The following is a 20,251-nucleotide window of genomic DNA, read 5'->3' on the forward strand; positions in this document are numbered from 1 at the left end:
TTACAAGCGCAGATATAAGCTAGGCTCGTGAAAAAAACTAATTTGCTTTTATCTGTACTAAGCGAGTACGAAGTTAATCTGCTATTGATTGATTTGATAGTCTGGAATAAATTAACCTCTGCCTGAATACACCAACTGAAAATGAACTTTTAGTAGAATCTATGAGGTTGCATGTCACTTCACAGCAAACATGCTTCTGCTATTAATTTACTTCGAATCAAATAAATATATATACACACATAGGTATGTACACACCTATTTGTATGAATGTATATAAGCGCGTATTTCCACATTTTAATCACATTTACTGGTCCAAATTTTAATTAAATTCCTCTTCTTTCTCCGTTTCATTGCAGGAAAATGTTTATCGGCGGATTAAGTTGGCAAACCAGCCCAGGTAAGTGCAATAACTGCGAAAGCATTAACATACTTACTTACTCATTGCTACATAAATAACTATATAAAAGGTCGTGGATTTTAAGGGGGGTAAGCAAAGAACCCACATTTATACGTAATTATGTATGTAGGTATGTGTGCAAACACAAAGGTGAATGCAGTTGCAACGTTTCAATGCAATTACAACAAACAATTTACTGTCGCAAAAATTTCGTTATGAGTGTGGATGTGGGTGCGCCTGTGAAAATACGTCCATATATACATATGTGAGTAGGTCTGCAAGTAGATTCGCTTATGCCAGTGATGCGACCCGGTCTCAGCGCAAATCAACGACCCGCGACGACCCAAATCGCTTAATTACGCAAATGCTGCTAAGTAAGCAATGTTGCAAGTAGCTAGCTATCTGCTGCTGCTACTTTCAAACAGCGGGCATGTGCACTTGCATATGTGCATTAGGGCGGGGCGAACAACACAAAATGTTTTGTACGAAAATTGTATAGATATTAAAAGGTGGTATTTTAATCCCTTATTCTTGGAAAGAAATCTGATTCTTTGCTTGAAAAATTAAAAATAAGAGTGGGAATAGCAATTTTTCAAATTTTTACAACGATTTTTGTTGATCAAATCCGGAACTTATTTTCTATCATAAAATCACAAAAAAAAAACAAATTGGGCAAATTAAAAGTAAGCAACATCAATAATTTAATCAATTAATCTCTATTTCCTACTTATTTTTTTAATTTATGGAAATATTGATGTTACTTACTTTTGTTTTCTTTAATCTATTTTTTTTTATGACTTTATGATAGGAAGAAAAAGTCGTTGTAAGAATTTGAAAAATTGTTATTTTCGCTTTTATTTTCAATTTTTCAAGCTCATTCCGCAGACTGAGAGAGAACCAGGATTTTTTTTCAAGAATAAGGTATTAAAATAGCACCTGTTAAGACCTATACAATTTTCGTATCAAACCGTTTTTGTTTTTCGACCCGCCCCAATGTGCATACACTGACAGACAAAACAAAGTCGGTACGTCGCTCAAAAGTCAATGCAAGTAAGACTTTACTTGTGCATTTGTTTCTTTCTTTGTATTAGTTGTGTGCGCATGTGCGCATGTGTGTGTGTGTGTGTAGAATGCCTTTTGCAAATTAGCTGATTTCTCCTGCAACAATTAACACAAGTCTCTGAAATTATGGTATATCGCATACATACATACATATGTTGTTGTTTTGGTTTCTTCATCTATTTTCGTAACAATTCATATTATCTCGACTAAGCATTTCTTAGCGGCATGAATAGTGTGGCTGGAGGAAATATTCTCAATATCTGCTTATATGCAGGTGCCTGTCGCATGCGTACACACCAACATTATAATCACCATAAAGGCAAACACCAGTCTAAATCGACTTATCACATTTCACCTATTTACTAGAAACTAAATTGCCAAAAGGAAATAAAAACTTTTCAAATCATATAAGCTGTTTTGTAAAGCGTGTGGCATATGTGCAGCTCGTCGATGGCATACATACTACATATATGTATATTTTGGCGTTAACTAGCTACGATTGCCGTACCTTTGTAAATTAAATTTTAACGATTTTCTGCTTTGATGCTCTGTTTGCTTCCGCCATATTTTTTGCGATTATTGGATAGATTTACGGTGACCTGATTTCTGTGGGCGAAAATCGGGAACTTTCTAATGAATAACAACTTTGTCGACAAAATAAAGAGACGTGATATATTTTGATATAGTTCTTTTCAAAGCGAAGACAAAAAAACAAGAAAATTATAAAAAAATGTATTAAAATCCGAAAGTTTTCTATATGATGTACTATATATAACATTAATATATATATTTTTTTATAATTTCACGGAGTTCAAGCCTAGTTGCGTTTTAGAAAGATAAAATTACTAAATTAAAAGGTGAAATAAAATATTACAGCAATGCGGGTGTGAAGCGAAATGGGTTCAAAACGATTTATTTCGAAATAATTTTGAAGAGGATTGCCACCTGTTCAAAAAGTAAAATTAAGTGTAATTACCACGTTAAATAAAAGATTTGTACTTGGGTATTAAATGAGACAGGTTTAAGAAAGTTTTATTTCGAAAATGCGTTTTAGAAGGGTTGCCACATATTTTGGAGTACAAAATAAATTGAATGAACCAGTGTTATTAAATATTTTATATGGAAATAATCTTAACGAGAGGTTTAAGAGAGCTTCATTTCACCTGGTTGAAATTTGAATGAAAATGAACTGGTATAATATGGGCGTAAAACGAGAGAGGTTTCGAAAATATTTTTGAAAATGGCTACCATGAGGGAATCAAAACCAATTTAATGAACAAGTTAAATTAAATATCTTATACGGACATCAGACGTGAGAGTGTTTAAGAAAACTCTGTATCTAGTGATAAATTCAAAATCAATTTAATTAACAAGTTATATAAACGAAATATCTTAATGTGGGTGTTAGACGAGACGAATTTAAGAGAGGTTTATGTATACCGAAAACATTTTTAAAGACGGTTGCCACCGGTTAAGATATTCAAAATCTATTTAATTAACTAGTAATTTTTAGCAAAAAAAAAACCGACTTCAACTCTCATATAAAAAAAAAAAATATATATATATATCTCATGATCCGCTGATCGGATCTTAACCAGATTAGTATGGGACCACCTCTGAGACACTACCTTTCCGATGCAAAAAGAATTATCGGTTGACGTGGTCCAAAGTTATGCGGTAACATACATAAAAAAAAAAAACAAAAAAAAAAAAAATATTCCGACGAACTGATAACCTCCTCCTTTTTTGGAAGTCGGTTAAAAAGTAAAATGAATGAATCTACATAAATACATGGTATCAAATGAGAGATCTTTAAGAAAGCGTCATTTCGAAAAAAACCATCTGTTTAGAATTACCATATCAATTTAGTTAACGAGTTAGATTAAATATTTTTACATGGAGATCAAATGAGAAAGCTTTATTTCGAAAATATTTTTGAAGGAGTTGGTACCTTTGGCACCTTTTTAGAAACTAAAAATAACACAGGTTTACAGAAAAAAAAGGTTTCTGCATATTGAACCCAACCTCTATATTTCTATGTTACTCGACGCGCTGAATGCGAATCCGAAGTCTGTTAGCCTCAGTCAAGTCAGGTTCAAGGTCAGTGGAAGGTCAACTAGGGAAAAATTCATTGAATAAACCAGAAAATTCAATACTATTCTTCTGCTTTTGACCTTGAGATGACTTTGGCATGACCTATTCGGATTCAGCGACAATTGAAACAAACAAATTAAATTTTATTATGCAGAAGTTTTTTTTTTGTGAACCTGTGTAATTGTAAAACCAAAAAATTAATTTTCTGATTTTTCATTTCCGTGGTTTTTCTAACACGTTTTTTTTCATTTCACTCTCTTGTATGTCCAGATATTATAGCAAAGAACTTAGAATACATACACAGAATATGCAAAACTAGTCTAGACATCTACCTTGTCGGATAGTTATCCTCTTTCCGGTTCTAGGTAAATTCGTCCCAGAGAACTCATCCCAAAAAACTTCAAAACTTCATCCCTGAAAATCCATCCCAAATAAAGGCTCCCAATGCAAACTCATCCCGGAAAATTCAACCCAAGTAAAGTCGTCGCCATTACTAGCACTTTGTCGTAATTCGATACTACTCTTTCAATCGAACTTAATAGTCCACATACTTCTTAAAATAGAAACCTAAAGATAAAGACAAAGAGAAGAGAAATGTAAATACTTAATGTAATGACGATGGTGCGGGTGAGTATTTAAATGAAGAAAGTAATGAAGATAAAGATCAGGATAAAGGCAAAGGAAAAGATAAAGATAAAAGTAAAACAAGTAAGAGCAGTGCTGTCTTCGGCTATGCCGAATGCTTCATACCTTCCATGAACATCAGAAAATTTTACTTTAACTGATTACTGCATCTTAAAAAATGTATATATTCACAGTATACATGGATAGAGGAATTACATATATAAAAAAGTCATATCTAAACAATCAGAGGTATGGAAGATATGCCTTATATAGCACCAATCTAAGTGATTTTCACTGCTGCGCGATCGGCATATTTTTGTGCGTAAAAAGGGCAGTTAATATTCGACTTCGGTGTAGACAAAAACATTTTTTTTTTGGAATGATTACCATTCAAAAGTTATAGCTTACCAAATATAGTATTTGACAAATCACCTCAAATTTACAAGAATTGTTAAAATCACAAACAAAAAATTAACATTTATTTAGTTAAAATTATATATAAGGAAAATTTTAAAGTTAAGGGCAGGGCTCGAGCACCCCCCTGCCCCTACCTGGCTACGCACATGTATATGTATATGAATACTTTACATTTTATATAAACTGTTACAATGTACATATTTTGATTCTGAAATGTTGGATTTACCTACAGGGAACTTGAGTCTTTAGAGTGTGCATTTGATGCGTTCTGCGTTCGTAGTTATGTACGTATGTATATTAAGGTGGTGTGAAAACGGCATTTTTTGTTGCTCGATGGCGTTCGGCCTAAAAAGACTCTGCCACAGAGCCAAAAATGAACAAAAAAGAAAGAAGAAGAAAAAAAATGTTTGTACCAAAAATAAACTTTTGTAAATCTTATATATAAATAGGCAATCATATTTCCTTTACACCGCTTTTACGGCTAAACTATACTTTTAAGGTATACATCATTAGAAAGATATTTTGATGCTGATGTCCAGGCAATTTTATAAAATTTCAAATTAGTTTAACATAAAGCAAAAAACAAATCAATTCGAAAGTGACACCAATACCATTGCCATACATGTACATGGTTGGGGCTCCTAAATGTATGCTTTAATATTAATACTGAATTAGAGAATTGCAGCAGTTAAGGAATAAGATGTATGTATGTATGTGCATGAATAGATTAAGGCACAAACGAGGAAGAAGGTAAAGTTGTGTATGCAGAAGAAGAAAGGGATAAATGTAGGGATTAAAATAAAAGTAAAGAAACCTAAACATAAAGAGAAAGACGGAGGTAAATTTAAATACTTAATATAATAGAAAAGGTGTGGATGAACATATAGATAAAGAAAAAAAAGACGGATAGAAATCTGACTTAAAGTCAAGGAAGTGATAAATATAAAAATGAAAAGATAAAAAAACGTTACGTTATATTATGTTATGTTGTGTTATGTTATGTTATGTTATGTTAGGGAACATTTTTCTTAAACTCGGTTCAAATTTGAAAAAAATAAAAATGAGAGCGTGTGGAGGAGCTTTTTCCGATTCTAAAAGTGAAAACCCCATAGCGCGGAGGCTTCTATTTAAAAAGCTACTAACTTTTAAAGTTGCACAATTCACCATACAAATTTTATTGATTACATGGAAGTGTTGGAAATGAGCACAGATGTCGCAGGTTTTTTGCTGAAAATTTTTAATTTATATTGAAATACTGTTTTACATAAGAAAAGGGTCGCAGGCGAAGTATTGATGTTCATAAAAACTTACATTATTTATAGAAGTATTGTTTTTTTTATAGCACTACAGGCGAGAATTTTTAATAAAAAATCGCGCGATTTTTTATACAAAATTTTCATTATTTATCAAAGTATTGTTTTTTTTTTAAAGGTCCGCGAGCGAAAATTTTTAATAAATAATCGTGCGATTTTTTATGAAAAGTTTTCATTATTTATCGAAGTATAGTTTTTTGTTAAAGGTCCGCGGCCGAAAATTTTTAATAAAAAATCGCGTAATTTTATATAAATCTATTTTTTTTATAAAAATCAATACTTCGATATATAATGAAAATTTTAATTTATTTATCGAAGTATTGATGCTTTTTTAAAGCGCCTCAGACACACTCATCTATTCCCTGGTTTCGAGATCATTGTGAAACACAAGTAGATTGTTGAATATCCCTTTATTTTAGAGTACCTATTTAATTTTCGAACACCTGGTAGCATCTTTCTATTCACCATTAGAGCCATTTTGATTTGTTTGCTTGTTTACTTTGTTGAAGTAGTGAAATTATTAAACGCGTTTTATATTGTTAAAAAATAAAAAAAAAATAAAATACTTTTAATGCATACAAACTACACGTAAATATTGCAGAGATCAATATGTAAGTGTTAAGTGCTCTCTTTGTATGATAATTTGGTAGTGAAACTGCAAAGAATTTAACAACAAATTACTAATAAAGTGAAAAGAGTAATAAATAATGTAAATATATACGATTCTTAACATCCCCGCCAAGTTTAATGACAAAAACCGTGAGTGTTTTGTGAAACCGCCCGAAAACCGATGTAATGGAAAGCCAGCTCATTTTATGGTATGTTATGTTGTGTTGTGTTATGTTATGTTGTATTGTGTTGTATTATGTTATGTTATATTCTGTTATATTCTGTTATGTTGTTCAAGGTATTTCGACTCAATTCACTTCAATCAACTCAAATAAATTCAACTCGGTTCAGCTCAGCCCACCTCAACTTCCGTTAATTTAAATTGTTGAATTTCAACACTAGTTTTCTTAAAGCTATGCAAATTTTTCGATAAATCAGTGAATGGCTTAGAATTTTGTTTACATATGTAGATGATAGACATATGCAAAAGCTTTGCTAATATAAAAAGAAATGTAAGATTGATAATTTATATCCAAAGAAAATTTTAATTCATATACGAAAGTCGCTGGTAGACAATTATTTTATTTGTATAAACTCATGTAATCATCAAAAAGATGTAGGAAAATGAGAAATATAAAGAAATGCATGATTTCATAGATGTGAGGGAAGAGGGGCTAGATCTCGAGTTGCAGACACTTCCTCGTGAAAGAAATTTGCTGACAGCTGCAAAATATTCACATTTGAAAAGTTTTTTTGACGTAGAATACGTCTTACCTTAAGGTATGGGGGCTATGTTCAAATGTTGTAGTTGTAATTTTTAGAGCTTCACAAAAACGCTTATTGCACGAGAACTAATAAAGCGATTTCAAAGAAAAGTGTGGCGTTTCAAAGATAAAATTCCAAACCTGTCGACAGATTCATTTTTGTAAATAACTAATTCGGTTTCTGTCGTAAAAACAACGGTAAACATTGCCTTATTTTGGGGTCAATTTTGAGCCTTTAAAGTGCTCTAGCAACTTATTGTTGGCATATATAACTTTCATTTTCGGGATATAGGTTCTTTGGAGCAGTAGAAATATTATCGGGTACAAATTTTATATAAATTTAACAAATATTGAGCATTTTAAGGCAAAAAATTGTTGAAAAAATTTGCAAATTTTTTTCATTACCAAAATGCTCGAAAACCGCTCGAATGGTTTTGTTTTTGTTTTCTTTAATCAAAAACTCAAGAGTTTTCCTTTCGTTTGGTATATGGGAAGTATTGGTTGATATCTTCTATATATGTTTATTTTATTCAAATATATGGGCATAAATGATTTTCCATACAAAATCACCTCGTCATCATTTTGCAAACACGTGCATATGTTGGAAGTGTGGGAAGGAGACAAAAAGTATGTATGCGTATGTAATGCGGCTTTTGATAAACAGAGGCGCGCTATTTATAACCTAATCGCAGCGTGTGTACATATGTAAATACATACATACGTACATATGTTGATTGCAGTTAATGTGGATCTGTTTCTATTTTTAGTAATCTATGTATGTCTATACATACATATGTACATACATATGTACATACATATTATATATGTACATACATATATGAACACATGTATGCATAATACGCGAAGACTTTTCGAAGTGAAACAACATTTAGAAAAAGTCCAATCCAAGAATAAAAGTAAAAGTGAGGACTTACATAGATAAAGAAAAGGATAAAGGCCAAGGTAAAAATAAACACAAAAACAAAGTTGAGTAAAGATAAAGGCAAACATGAAGACCAAGGTAAATTTAAACACTTTACTTATATGTATGTATAAGTGCAAAGGTGAAGGGGAATATGTATATGAAGAATATGATAAACATAAAAATAAAAACAAAGGTAAATATAAAGAAAAAGATGCGGATGAGGATACCGATAAAAGTATAGATGAAGATAGAGGAAGAAAGATTAAAATAAAGGTAGTTGTAGAGAAAAGGATATAGATAGAGGCACAGAGACTCAATCTCGGAACTATTTCGGAACTATGATTTTAGGGATTCTCGGGACTTATCGATATAATCGATATTTTGTTGGTTTTTTTATCGATTTTGTTATCGATATTTTTTTAGGTTTAGTTGTCGATTTTTTTTATCGATTTTGTCACCGATAGTTTTATCGGTTTTGTTATCGATATTTTTATCAATTTTGTTATCGAAATTTTTATCGATATTGTTACTGATTTTGTTATCGATATTCTCGATTTTTTTATCGATTTTAAAAAAAATCGATTTTAAATTTTTTTTTCTTAGTGTGCGATTTCGTTTTTGACTTGGATATGCTCTTAACCATACCACGTATTCTACGTTTAATATAGCGGCTGTATCTTCGATACAGCCTGCAGACCAAGACGAAGGCGCTGGACTGTTCCTTTTTTCGAATTTTCTGGGGACCGCTTCAAGCGCATTCTGGACCTTTAAGACGTACACGCTGAACTTTGGCTCTCCGCGAGATTTTGTTCAAACCGAAATGTCACAGTTTTTTCGCCCGAACACCATGGAAAAAGGGGGTTTCTGCTCTACCCACCTTAATGTACATTCCTACATATTTATAAGTATATATGTGTGCCTCTGCATGAACATAAGCTTCTATTTGAATTGAATTCATTTTTGGTAGGCTCTTTTCTTTTTGTTGATTTTCCCTCGCCTCCGATGGGGACGAGTCGTTGCCGACGATAAAGGTTTCAATTCATCGAAATTCGATTTGATGCGCGAAATTGCCAATGATGCATTTGAGCGCTCGATGCGCGTAGACGAACAAGTGAGCTCTGCAAGAATAACAAAAACGTATAATAAAATCATGCATTAAAGCGGCAGCAATACCAACAGCAACAGTAACAGTTGCGGCAATATTGCGGCCATAGTGGCGATAGTGTTGCATGCTTGGACAGTCGTACATAGCTGTGATGGCGGGCACATACCCGTAGATGCCGTTGCGCGCTACGCTCAATTCGATTCGATGCGAAATGAATTAAATTGAATTGTAATTGATAGAAATTCTTGAGATTTCGTGTGTGCAGTCAGGCAACAATGGGATGTGCGTGTGAGGAGAATAAATGGTGGGGCAGCAAAACTCTGTACGCTTGCGGCTGGACGGCGCGCCGCGGCTAGGCTGGTAGTCGATAGAAATAGTGTTACGGTAACCACATCTGCTTTTAGGTCAAATAGTGACTCACAGACAAATATTTCATCCGTAGAAGGTTGAAAATATGCACAAATATGCAGTAACGACACAACTCAAAATTTCATATATTTCAGTAGAGCCAATTAAAAATTTTGTGTACCGTAATTTAGCAATAATATGTCTTGGAGCGTAATTATTCCGGATTATTTTGTCACTTGAGTGGAAGATCGACCTATATCGGCAGCCAGTTCGAAAAGGCCCTATCTCAGAAAACTTTTCAAGAACGCCCTATTTTAAAATTAGATTGAAAAACACCCTATCTCAGCTGCCGTTTTAAAAACGCCCTATCTTAGCACATTTTCAATATATTTGTAGCTGAGATAGGGCGTTTTTTAACCGAATTCTGAGATAAGATGTTTTTAAATAAAATTCTGAAATAGGGCGTTCTTCAATCAAATTCGGAGCAGAGCGTTCTTGAAAAGTTTTCTGATATAGGACATTTTCGAACTGGTGACGATTTGTAGTCATTCTGTAGGGAAAATTTGTAAGCTTTCAGACTATGGCTTTTTCTAAAGATTTAGTAAGTGTTGGACTGCAAAAATACAAAATGAGTAATAACTCGTAAGTAGTTAAACGAAAAAAATTCCATTTGTATTGCTGAAAAGTGGCACAAAACGAAAAGTGTCGTTATTTCCCATACAAAAATTACTAAGTGAAACTAACTATGAAATTAATAACGACACAATACGAAAAATGTCGTTATTGAACCTAAAAACCTATCGAGAGCTTTTGACTTATGCCAATATTCACGATAAATGTGAGACATGTGCCACTGTTCAGTAGAAAGGGTTGGCTACTTCGGTTTTGTGACAAATCTCATAACTGAGCCTCTGCCGGATTGGTAACAACTAAGCCTATGTCTATTTGCCACAGAAAAATATGGTCATATATAAACCTAAACCGCTATATAACTCAAAAACATGAAATTTTGTGTTGTACCGTTATTGCCGAGGACCATCGATATGTAAATATATTTGTTGATCATAAACGTATTTGAGCTAAAAATAAGGAGATATTTTGCACATATGTATGTACATATATTATGGTGGTCAAAAATGCAAAAATCGGGATTTCAATGCACTGACCCCCTGGGATTGTTCTATAGTGAAAAAATGTATACCCCACACAGAAAAATTGGTTATTTTTTATTATTTTATTAAATAGTACGGGCTTTTAGCTTTCAAAAGAAGAAAGAAAAACCTGCTCATTTTTTGCACTTTCTGAAGTAATGCGTTTTTCCCTAATGCATAAAATTATTTTTTCATTTTTTGGCAGTGCCTTGAGATCTGCACAATTCGTTCCATTTTCAAAAATTGAGTGTCAGATTAAAAAGCTTGACCTGTGGATAATAGAAGGTTTATTGTTTTTTAAAGAGTTGCCACCTGTTAAAAAATTAGTTTGTTACAAAACTTGATTCAAGTTTTTTTATAAGTTAAATGAATTATTAAGAGATGGGTATCAATCGAAGTGTGTATTAACTACATGCAGCGTGTTGCCACCTGTTTAAAAAATCAAATTTCACTTGAATTAAAGGAATTAGGTAATTGAATTAGATAGGTATCACCATAAGGGAGTCAGACGAAAGAGGTTTAAGAAGGTTTTAGCTTAAAAATATTACGAATAGGGTTGCCACCTGTTTGTAAAGTCGAATTTAGTTAAACTAAATAATAATTACGTCAAACCATAGGATTACGCCATCGTATTTCTTGTTTTATTACAAATACATACATTGTCCATCAGTGATTTGTTCTGATAACATTCCTTTTAAATTACTGGTCTCTTAAATTAACTCAGGAAAGCTTGTACTCTTCACTTATTACTTTCTAAATATGTAAATTTTTTTTTATTTTTCTGATACTTATATTGTCATACATATTTTACCTTTTTCCCTTAATTAAAGCGAATTTGGTTTTTTAAATATGTGGCAACCCTTCTACGTGTCGTTTAGAAGTAAAGTATTTTCAAAACTAGTTCAATTTATACCCACATTGTAATATCTAATTCATTTAACTTATTAAATAATTTTAATAAAATTTGTAACAAGTGGCAACCCTTTTCAAAAATGAAAAACTCTATTGCACATCTACAGGCCAAGCCCTGTCATTTGACACCTCACTTTTGAAAATAGAACGAACTATATGTATATATCTATATAAAAGCCACAAGAACCCACATTATCAACTTCAACCTGCATTTACAGTGAAAGTATGAAAGCTATCAAAAAACAAATTGCATTTTTGAATTTAGCGTCTTCAATTTTACTAAGAAGAGAATTTTGATTTGAATCCGTCTATAATTCTATTTTTGCCCACATTTGATATGAAAGGGATGCACTGTGCCCCGGCTGTTTTTGTTATTTTGAAATCAAAAAATATGTAGAGGTCGCTCAAAGTTTTCCATGTATTTTATATAGTGAAAAACAAGTATTCGTGGAAATGGTATAGAATTCTTGAAAGTCAATATTTTTCGAACGAAAAACTTTGTTCCTCTTCAAGAGACTGCCAATGATAATACCCAATTGTTTATTGTACCATTTTTTAATACTAGCGATTTTTTATGGGTCCCCCAATTGCATTTTTTGAGTTGCAGTTTTTCCACCTAAATTATAAAATTTATTAGATTTTAAGGCTCTACCAAAATATTTCGGAAATAAATAATATAAAAAAAGACTTTTGATTTTGAAATTTTAGCAAAAGTCGTTATAACCAATTTATGAGATTGAAAATGAAAAGCGTGGGGCGCATATAATAGCCACCTGAATTGATATGAAGGGTAATATATGTTCATATGTATGTGGATATATGAATAACGACCGCTTAAAATCGATCTCAAATTTGTACTTTCGCTGAAGAAATTTTAGGTCTATGTTATGTAGTTTGCCTATTGTCAATTAAATATAATGCTTTGTATTGCATGCGCTCCACGCTTTTCATTTTCAATCTCATAAATTGGTTATAACGACTTTTGCTAAAATTTCAAAATCAAAAGTTATCAAAACAAATTCTATGGGACTGAGAAATATTATTTTCTACTTTTTAGTCCATTTATAAAAGCGTTGAATATTAAAAAGTTTTTTTTTTATATTATTTATTTTCTACTTTTTTGTGTTGTCTGTATAAAATTTTGCGATAGATATTAAAATAATTCAACGATATTAATAGAAAGGTGCACACACATGCATTTACATATGTATGTACATACAAACGAGCACCAATTAATTTTATTTAAAGAAATGGCGTGTCGTCTATTTCCGCTGTAGTGAACGTAGTACATAGGGCGACATCTAGATGTCATCTACCTCGCCCTATTCACTACAGATGTCGCCCTATGCACTAGACTTTTTATAGGAACTTTTAAAGAAATGGCGTGTCGTTTATTTCCGCTGTAGCGAACGTAGTACATAGGGCGACATCTAGATGTCATCTACCTCGCCCTATTCACTACAGATGTCGCCCTATGCACTAGACTTTTTATAGGAACTTTGCAAAGCAAAGGTTTTATGGTGTCGGACACACAACATTGAAAGTTTCTGGAGCCACAACATTGCAAGTTGATAAAAGCGTTGTAATAAAATATTAAGATTTACGTGAGCTAGACGGATTTGAGAATACCCCCAAAAGTCTCATTCTTTCGATTGCGTTTATAAAAGTTTAAACATTTTTATGCAGAACTTTTAAGCTTAAACTCTCTATCATCTGAGTTGATTTCCTAGAAATTAATTTTTTAAAACTAATATTATTTACAAAACTCGATTTTGGGGGTATTTCCAAATAGGCCCAGCTCACATAAATCTTATTATTGCTCCTAAATATTTTGGCGGAAGTCTTAAAATATAATAAATTTTATATTTCCGATGAAAAAAAAAAAAAAAAAAAAAAATTAAATATTTTTTTTTTTTGTATGAAGAGTGCCGCTCCCTAATGCATAAGTTTTTCGGAGATTATAAACTCTGCTGTCATGTGTTTTCAAAAGCATCTTTAAAATCGATGAAGGAGTGAAGCGTGCCGATTTAATGATCGAGGGCTTTTTTCCAGATTCGACGCTCTATGAAAATCTGGTAAATTGTGAGTTTTAAGGTCTAAGGCATGCACTTATGAAGGGATTGAGTTTTGCCCACAGAATCGCTATGAGTTATGAATTTATAGACAATGTTAAAACAGCCTATTTCGCGTCTATTCGCGTAATCGGCGGGATCACAAAGATTCGAAACGCGCCACCGGTTTCACCATTCAAAGGCGTTTCCTCCATATCTTAAGTTTCCGGTCGACTCCTGTTACCAGATAGAAATTTCGAGTTGTATTCCTTCAAGTTCCCACGTATTCCCCTTTCTCCGTTTCCCTCTGGTATCTGTAAATAGTCGCTTGGATGGTAATAGCAGGTTTGCTTGGCATGCTGCATTATTTTTTTGTAGCAGTCAGTCGACAATCTTGGAAAAGCAAGTGTTATCAGCGTGGGCGGTATAAACCAACCATTTCTTTCACTTTGAAGAGATTGGAAGACAGATTCCCGCTGCTCATTTATATACGGCCGTTGATGAGTTACTTGTTTAAGCAGAGTTGTGAGTCGATAGCCAAATTTACCAGCTGTCCATTGTTACCGCTGCCTATCGATGGTGAACTTTCGTCGTTCTTCATTACATAAACGCAAATGCGGATCTTCGCGAAAGTGTACTGACCAAGCGGATATTGGCTCCTCAAATGGAGCTCAACTATGGAAGGCTCTAGTCAAAAATGTGAATGTATTATTCGATTGACGTGCCGGTATCGCTGATGTACAGATGTCGTGTCGATGTCCACGTCGGTAAAATCCAAAACGATTTTTAGTACATTAGGCATTGCGGGCGCCATGAGTAAAATGTCAGGAACGGCTTTAATTCTTTGTTGGATTTGCCAACTCTGGATTTAATGATGCAAGAGGAGGAAATGAAAACGATGTGTCCACTGCACTCCTTTGGATTGTGGCACGATGATCGGAGTTCCGGGAACAGAGAAATGTTTGGTAGGTTGTCAGGGAAGTACCCTCTGTTTTTGGCACCTAATGACAAATTGATACCTGGAGTTTACTTTGGAACAAAATACTTGGATTGTTTTCCTACAAGGGAGCAATGGAGAGATCTCGGTGACTGACAATGGTAATAGAGCTGGATGGGATCTGGACGGAAAGATCAGATACTTTACTGTTTTGCATGCAATAGCAACGGTCTTTCAATCGGAAGCCGTTGTAATACTGCAACTGCCAGACTGGATAATTGGCGAAAGGAGGCGAGGACATTAAATCAGGATATGTAGTGACAACCAAGCTGCGCTGAAGGCCTTGGAACTCCGTTACAAAGTGGAATGAGCTTGAACTTGTGTGTGTGTCAGGATGATACGGTGTTGAAGGCATCGAACTGGCTGATGTATTGGCGAACTAAGGTCCTCTGAAGCATCCAATTGGACCGGATCTAATTTTAGGGCCAATTATAGCGGGAACGATCGGGCACATCAAGCATCTCATGAATAAAACTCATGAGAGCCATTGGTGTGGTGTTGACACCTGTAAAACAACCAAGTGTTTCCTGAAAAGGCCTGACAGGGTGATAGCCAAGAAGAAGTGATCTACGATCTACCCAGATACGACTGATTATGGAGGGGATGACATATGGTCACCATAAGTATCCTCGACGAACATTTCTCTGCCGCTGGTCGTCTTTCGCCAGACTTTGATGGTACATTTTTGGTCGGATGCATTAAGAAAGGACGAGATACTTTCTCTTTACCCCAACAAACTGCTGTGATTCATAAAGGGGTATCATAAGTTTGCAAAAGAACAATGGGTTCCCACCCCACCTATATATCCCTTCCTCTAAAACCCGTCATTAGTTCTTAAGTTCAATGGGCCTGAGTGCTTGGAAAAAGTTGTTTTTCTTTGATTTCCCGGCCACCCACAACACCGTTTCATTTCACATGTGTTGTTTCTTTGCCCAGAGTGTGCGAGCGGCAACACAATAGTCATGATTGAGTTAGTCGGTGCACTTCAAAATCATCAACTCCTTCTTCTTCTTGATTGGCGCTGCACAGCCTAAACGATTGCGGACGAGAACAAAAAAGTGCGCCAGTCGCTTCTCTTCTATGCTAACTATAGACAATTGGAAACGCCAAGTGAACCCAAGTCCCTCTCCTCCTGGCCTTTTCACCGCTGAAGATGGTGGCTTCCTATTTTTCTGCTACCAACGCGAAATTTGCAATGTATATTTTTAGGGACATGGTCGAGCTAACGGAGTCGCTGTGTGTTACTTCGCAGCATCTCTATCATTGTAAAGCTCACACTGTTTATCGTTCCATCATCTGCTGCGTTTGCTGTCGCCAACGCTCAAAGATCCGTACATCTTCCGCAAAATTATACCTTTGAATATTTCAGTGGCCACCTTATCGGGTGCTATTGTGTTTTGCCTTACATCAACCATTTGATACATTAATCGAATGCTAAATTTTATTTGCCAGTTGATTCATTAACTAGTCTAGCAATTTTCTCGTACTGAACTTAAACGATTATGGCAGTTTCGAACCACGAACGCACATTTGGCGATATCTGTTTTCGAAAATTTAAAACGGAAATAATCACTCTCGCAAATGTCGCACAGCCATTATCTTACGTTACTGATGGCGTAGTATTATGTCCGCTTCAGGGATGTGGATTTTTCATGCTAATAAACGTAAGGTTATTGTGTGAACTTTCAATTTATATAAAGCATGAATTATTAAAATTTAAGTAACGGAACAATTAAAAAAAAAACACAAATTTGTTCAGAAAATATAAAGCAGCGGTGGATAGAAATATTTAGGTTGTATTAGTTAATAATTTCCTTGTTGGGTACATATGTACATATCGTCGTTTAAAGTACAAAACCGCGTAACTGAAATTGGCTGCCACAATTTGGATTTGCTCACACAAGCTCTTGGCACAATCCTTATCCATTCGTCCTGAAATATACTAGCCAGAAAAGCGATTGCTTTATAAAAGAGAGAACCAATTTGAAATATGAGTGTTTTAACGCTCTAGAAAATAATTTCAACAACTTCACATACTCGGTTTTGCATTTTGTTGATACGCTGTTTTGCACTTTAAATTACATTCATATTCATATATACATACATATGCGAACAGAGGTACAGCATTTAGCTGGATGGCGCGCCATGGCGTATGAGTAATGTCCTTCTGAGCAACAGTTAAAGCCTGATTAGGGCAACTTAACAACTTAACGGAACGCAGAGCTTAGAGAAAAAATGAAACAGATTTCGACGTGGCATTAAGTTACGTTAAGTTTCGGCTGTTCAATTATGAGCAACACCCATTTAACAACATTTTTAAGAGAGAGCCATAAGTTACGTTAGGTTGCCGTAATGAGACCATTAGCGAATCGATAGATTCATATGCATACTAATAGCAAATTTCATTGGTGCCTTTTTCAAAAACATGACGTTGTCACACAAAGCGGAGTTTGTTTACACAGTTTTACAGTTTTACGCCGACTCCGAACGGCGATTGTATTTTTATGAAAAGCTGATTTTGGTCTGCCATTAACTATTTGGTACTACAGTCGTTTATCGGCTTGGGACGAAACCCAAAAGTCCCCGCCAATTGCTCCTCTCATTCCATAATTGGCAAAACAATTTAAACTGGCTATTCTATTTCCGATTGTGGGTATTGTTCGCCTTTGGCTGGCGCGTCGAATAGTCTTTTTGTCGGAGCATAATATAACATGTCTTTTATTATTATTTGTTTCACTAGCTCCTTATCCTGAAAAACTCGTAGAGTTTATCTTTCCACGCTTTTAAATATCATGCGCTCCTATTCCACAATTGACCTTGAGGCCGTTTTTAATGAAAAACTTATTGTGGAAAAGCAACACGAATTTGAAAAATTGGTAGTAATGATGGTAGAGCTTCTGTGAACAGCCTTTTAATCTCTGTTCAATATCATCCAAGTCTACGCACTATATCTTGAAATATTTGAAGACAACGATGTTTGTTGATCAATTGCGAGTTCGGGTTTAAATGTCCTACTGAGTCTGACTGGAATTATGCATCGCTAATTTCCGACCTAACTTTACTCGAAGACCATTTGTGGTAGGTAAGAGGATTATTTCATCAATAGAACGGTTACCGAGATATATATATGTGGTCATAAGTGGGCTGTGCCACGCCCATTTTCTAAAGTTTTATCACAAACGTATTTCTTTATAAAAAAAATATTACAAGCATCAATTTTGAATAAATTAGCTTTAGTATTTACCGATTCATCGAAGATTTCGTAATTTTCTAAATTACCGTTATATGGGTTGTGGGCGCGGTTATTGTCCGATTTTAAAAATTTTCAGCTATTAGGTATGTTGTGCCAAGGTCACCAACTGTGCTAAGTTTGGGCGAAATTGGTGGAGCGGTTACCAAGATATAATCATGTAATCAGAAGTGGGCGTGGCTATGCCCATTTTCCAAAAATTTGTAATATTCTTATTTTTCGTCTAAAAATTATTGTAAATATCAGTGAATGAATGATCTTCAGTAGTTACTAAAATACCGCAGTTTTCGTTATTCTGAAAACTACCGTTATATGGGAGGTAGGCGTGTTTATTGTCCAAGTTTCGCGCTCGGGTATAACAAGGTGGGTATCAATCGAAATGTTTTTCAAAAACCTTAATTTTTTAACTACATGTATGAGGGTTGCCACTTGTTTCGAAAATCAAATTAAATTTAAATTAATGAAATTGCGATATGTATAAAAATTTGGATGTCAGACGAAAGAGATTTAAAAAGGCTTAAGTTTGAAAATATGGGGAAGAGGGTGTCCACCTCTTCGAAAAGTCGAATCAAATAAAATTATACACAAGCTACTTACCTGAAATATTAAAAAAATGGGTTTCAAACGGAAGAGTGTTAAGAAATTTTTAATTTGAAAATTTAGAGTATGCCATTAGTTTAAAAAGTTAAATTCAAATTATGTAATAGTTAAATGAGTTAATAAAAGATTTGTTTGAATAGAAATATCAAACAAACAAATGAGATTTAAGCAGATTTTAGTTTGTAAATATTTTTGGGGAAAAGGTTGCCACCTGTTAGCTATGTGGATAATGTATATATATATGAAGTATTAGTTTTATGAAAGCTTTGGTTGGAAAATATTTTTGCTAGGGTTGCCATTTACTCCAAACGTCATATCTATCTAAGTGTGTATATACAGCGACTCAATCAAAAGACCACGTGTTGAATCTTTTTAAATATTTTTTTTTGTTATTTTTCTCTAAAAATATTTTCCTGGCTTTTACAAAAACCATATAGATCAATGTTGCAAGCTTTGCACAAACAATTAAATAAATTTTCTTAAAAATTTCAAACTTTTTAATCCGAATCTTTAGTGGAAGCTTAAACCGGCTAAAAAGTGCACTGATTTTTAATAATACTTTTTGTGAACAAATTTGTATTGAAAAAAATTGTGAATATTCAAAATAAAATTACACGTGGTCACTTATTTGAGTCACTGTAGATAATAAGCGAAGGCATTTTGTATAAAGTTCGTCAGATCTGCACCATTCTTTCGAATTTCAAAAATGATATTCCAAATTAGACAGCTTGGCTTGTTGATGTGAAATGAAGTTTTATTTCTGTAAGCTAAAACTTTTTTATTGGTACAGGGTGATTTTCAATTTGGGAAACCGAACCATGTGCGACTTCTCTTCACGCAGAACCGACTACACAGAATTTATCACACGGATCGCTTGCAACTGTTACTAAAATTTGGAATAGTTTTTAGATTTTTGAAGAGGGTTTCCACCTGTTTAAAATGTTAAATTATGTTTTTGACATTCTAACGCCATTACTACTAATATTTTGGCTTTATTAGTTCGAAAATTTTATTGCATTGAGTGCTTGAAAACAGTTTCGGGCATACATACACATGGTCACCGCAAGTGCATCTTACGAAGCCATCCTGTCGGTACAATTTTGTATCATTTTTTCCAGCATTGCCGGCTTTATCTCGCAAATACGTGCCGAATATTGGTTTCCAACTGGTCGGTCGTAGGTGGTTTATCAGCTCCAATAAAAAGTAGTCTAATGGAGTCCGACCTAAGTAGGTGACGAATTCACAGCACCATTTCTTGATACGACTCGGTCACCAAAAGTTCGTCCCAATAAAGTTACGGTTTCATGCGCTGTTTAGTTTATTGCATCATTCTGTTGGAACCATTCCACTTCCCAGTTGAATAATTTCAGAGCTGGAGCGTCGCGGTCCATTAGAACGGCATGGCCAAGATAGCGGAACCGCTTTATAATTTGCTGCACTATGTCCATGTCGCTGCAAAGTCGATACAGCTCATCGTTCCATTGTCTGCAGTACTCACCGTTACCGTTAGACATTCATATTGAAATTGAACTCCCCGGAGTGGAGCTGGCAAACTAGTTTCGATTGTCGATAGTCCCAACCATCGATAGTATCGATACTACCGAAAATTTCGACACAATCGATAGTTTTGAT

The 20,251-nt window shown here is 34.2% G+C and overlaps 1 protein-coding gene across 1 annotated transcript in view; it reads left to right on the plus strand.

Annotated features, from left to right (window-relative positions):
* The first annotated feature begins 356 nt into the window (after positions 1 to 356).
* Positions 357 to 20,251, plus strand: part of LOC118746578 (RNA-binding protein Musashi homolog Rbp6-like) — a 581,128-nt gene continuing 561,233 nt past the window's right edge. Inside the window, exon 1 of the mRNA XM_036480421.1 lies at positions 357 to 397. Within this exon, the coding sequence (XP_036336314.1) occupies positions 361 to 397 (37 nt within the window). The 5' untranslated portion in view covers positions 357 to 360. The remainder of the gene's footprint in view (positions 398 to 20,251) is intronic.

This window comes from Rhagoletis pomonella, unplaced genomic scaffold (genome assembly GCF_013731165.1).
Source record: "Rhagoletis pomonella isolate Grant_MI unplaced genomic scaffold, Rhpom_1.0 Rhpom_scaffold_00010, whole genome shotgun sequence".
NCBI lineage: Eukaryota > Metazoa > Arthropoda > Insecta > Diptera > Tephritidae > Rhagoletis > Rhagoletis pomonella.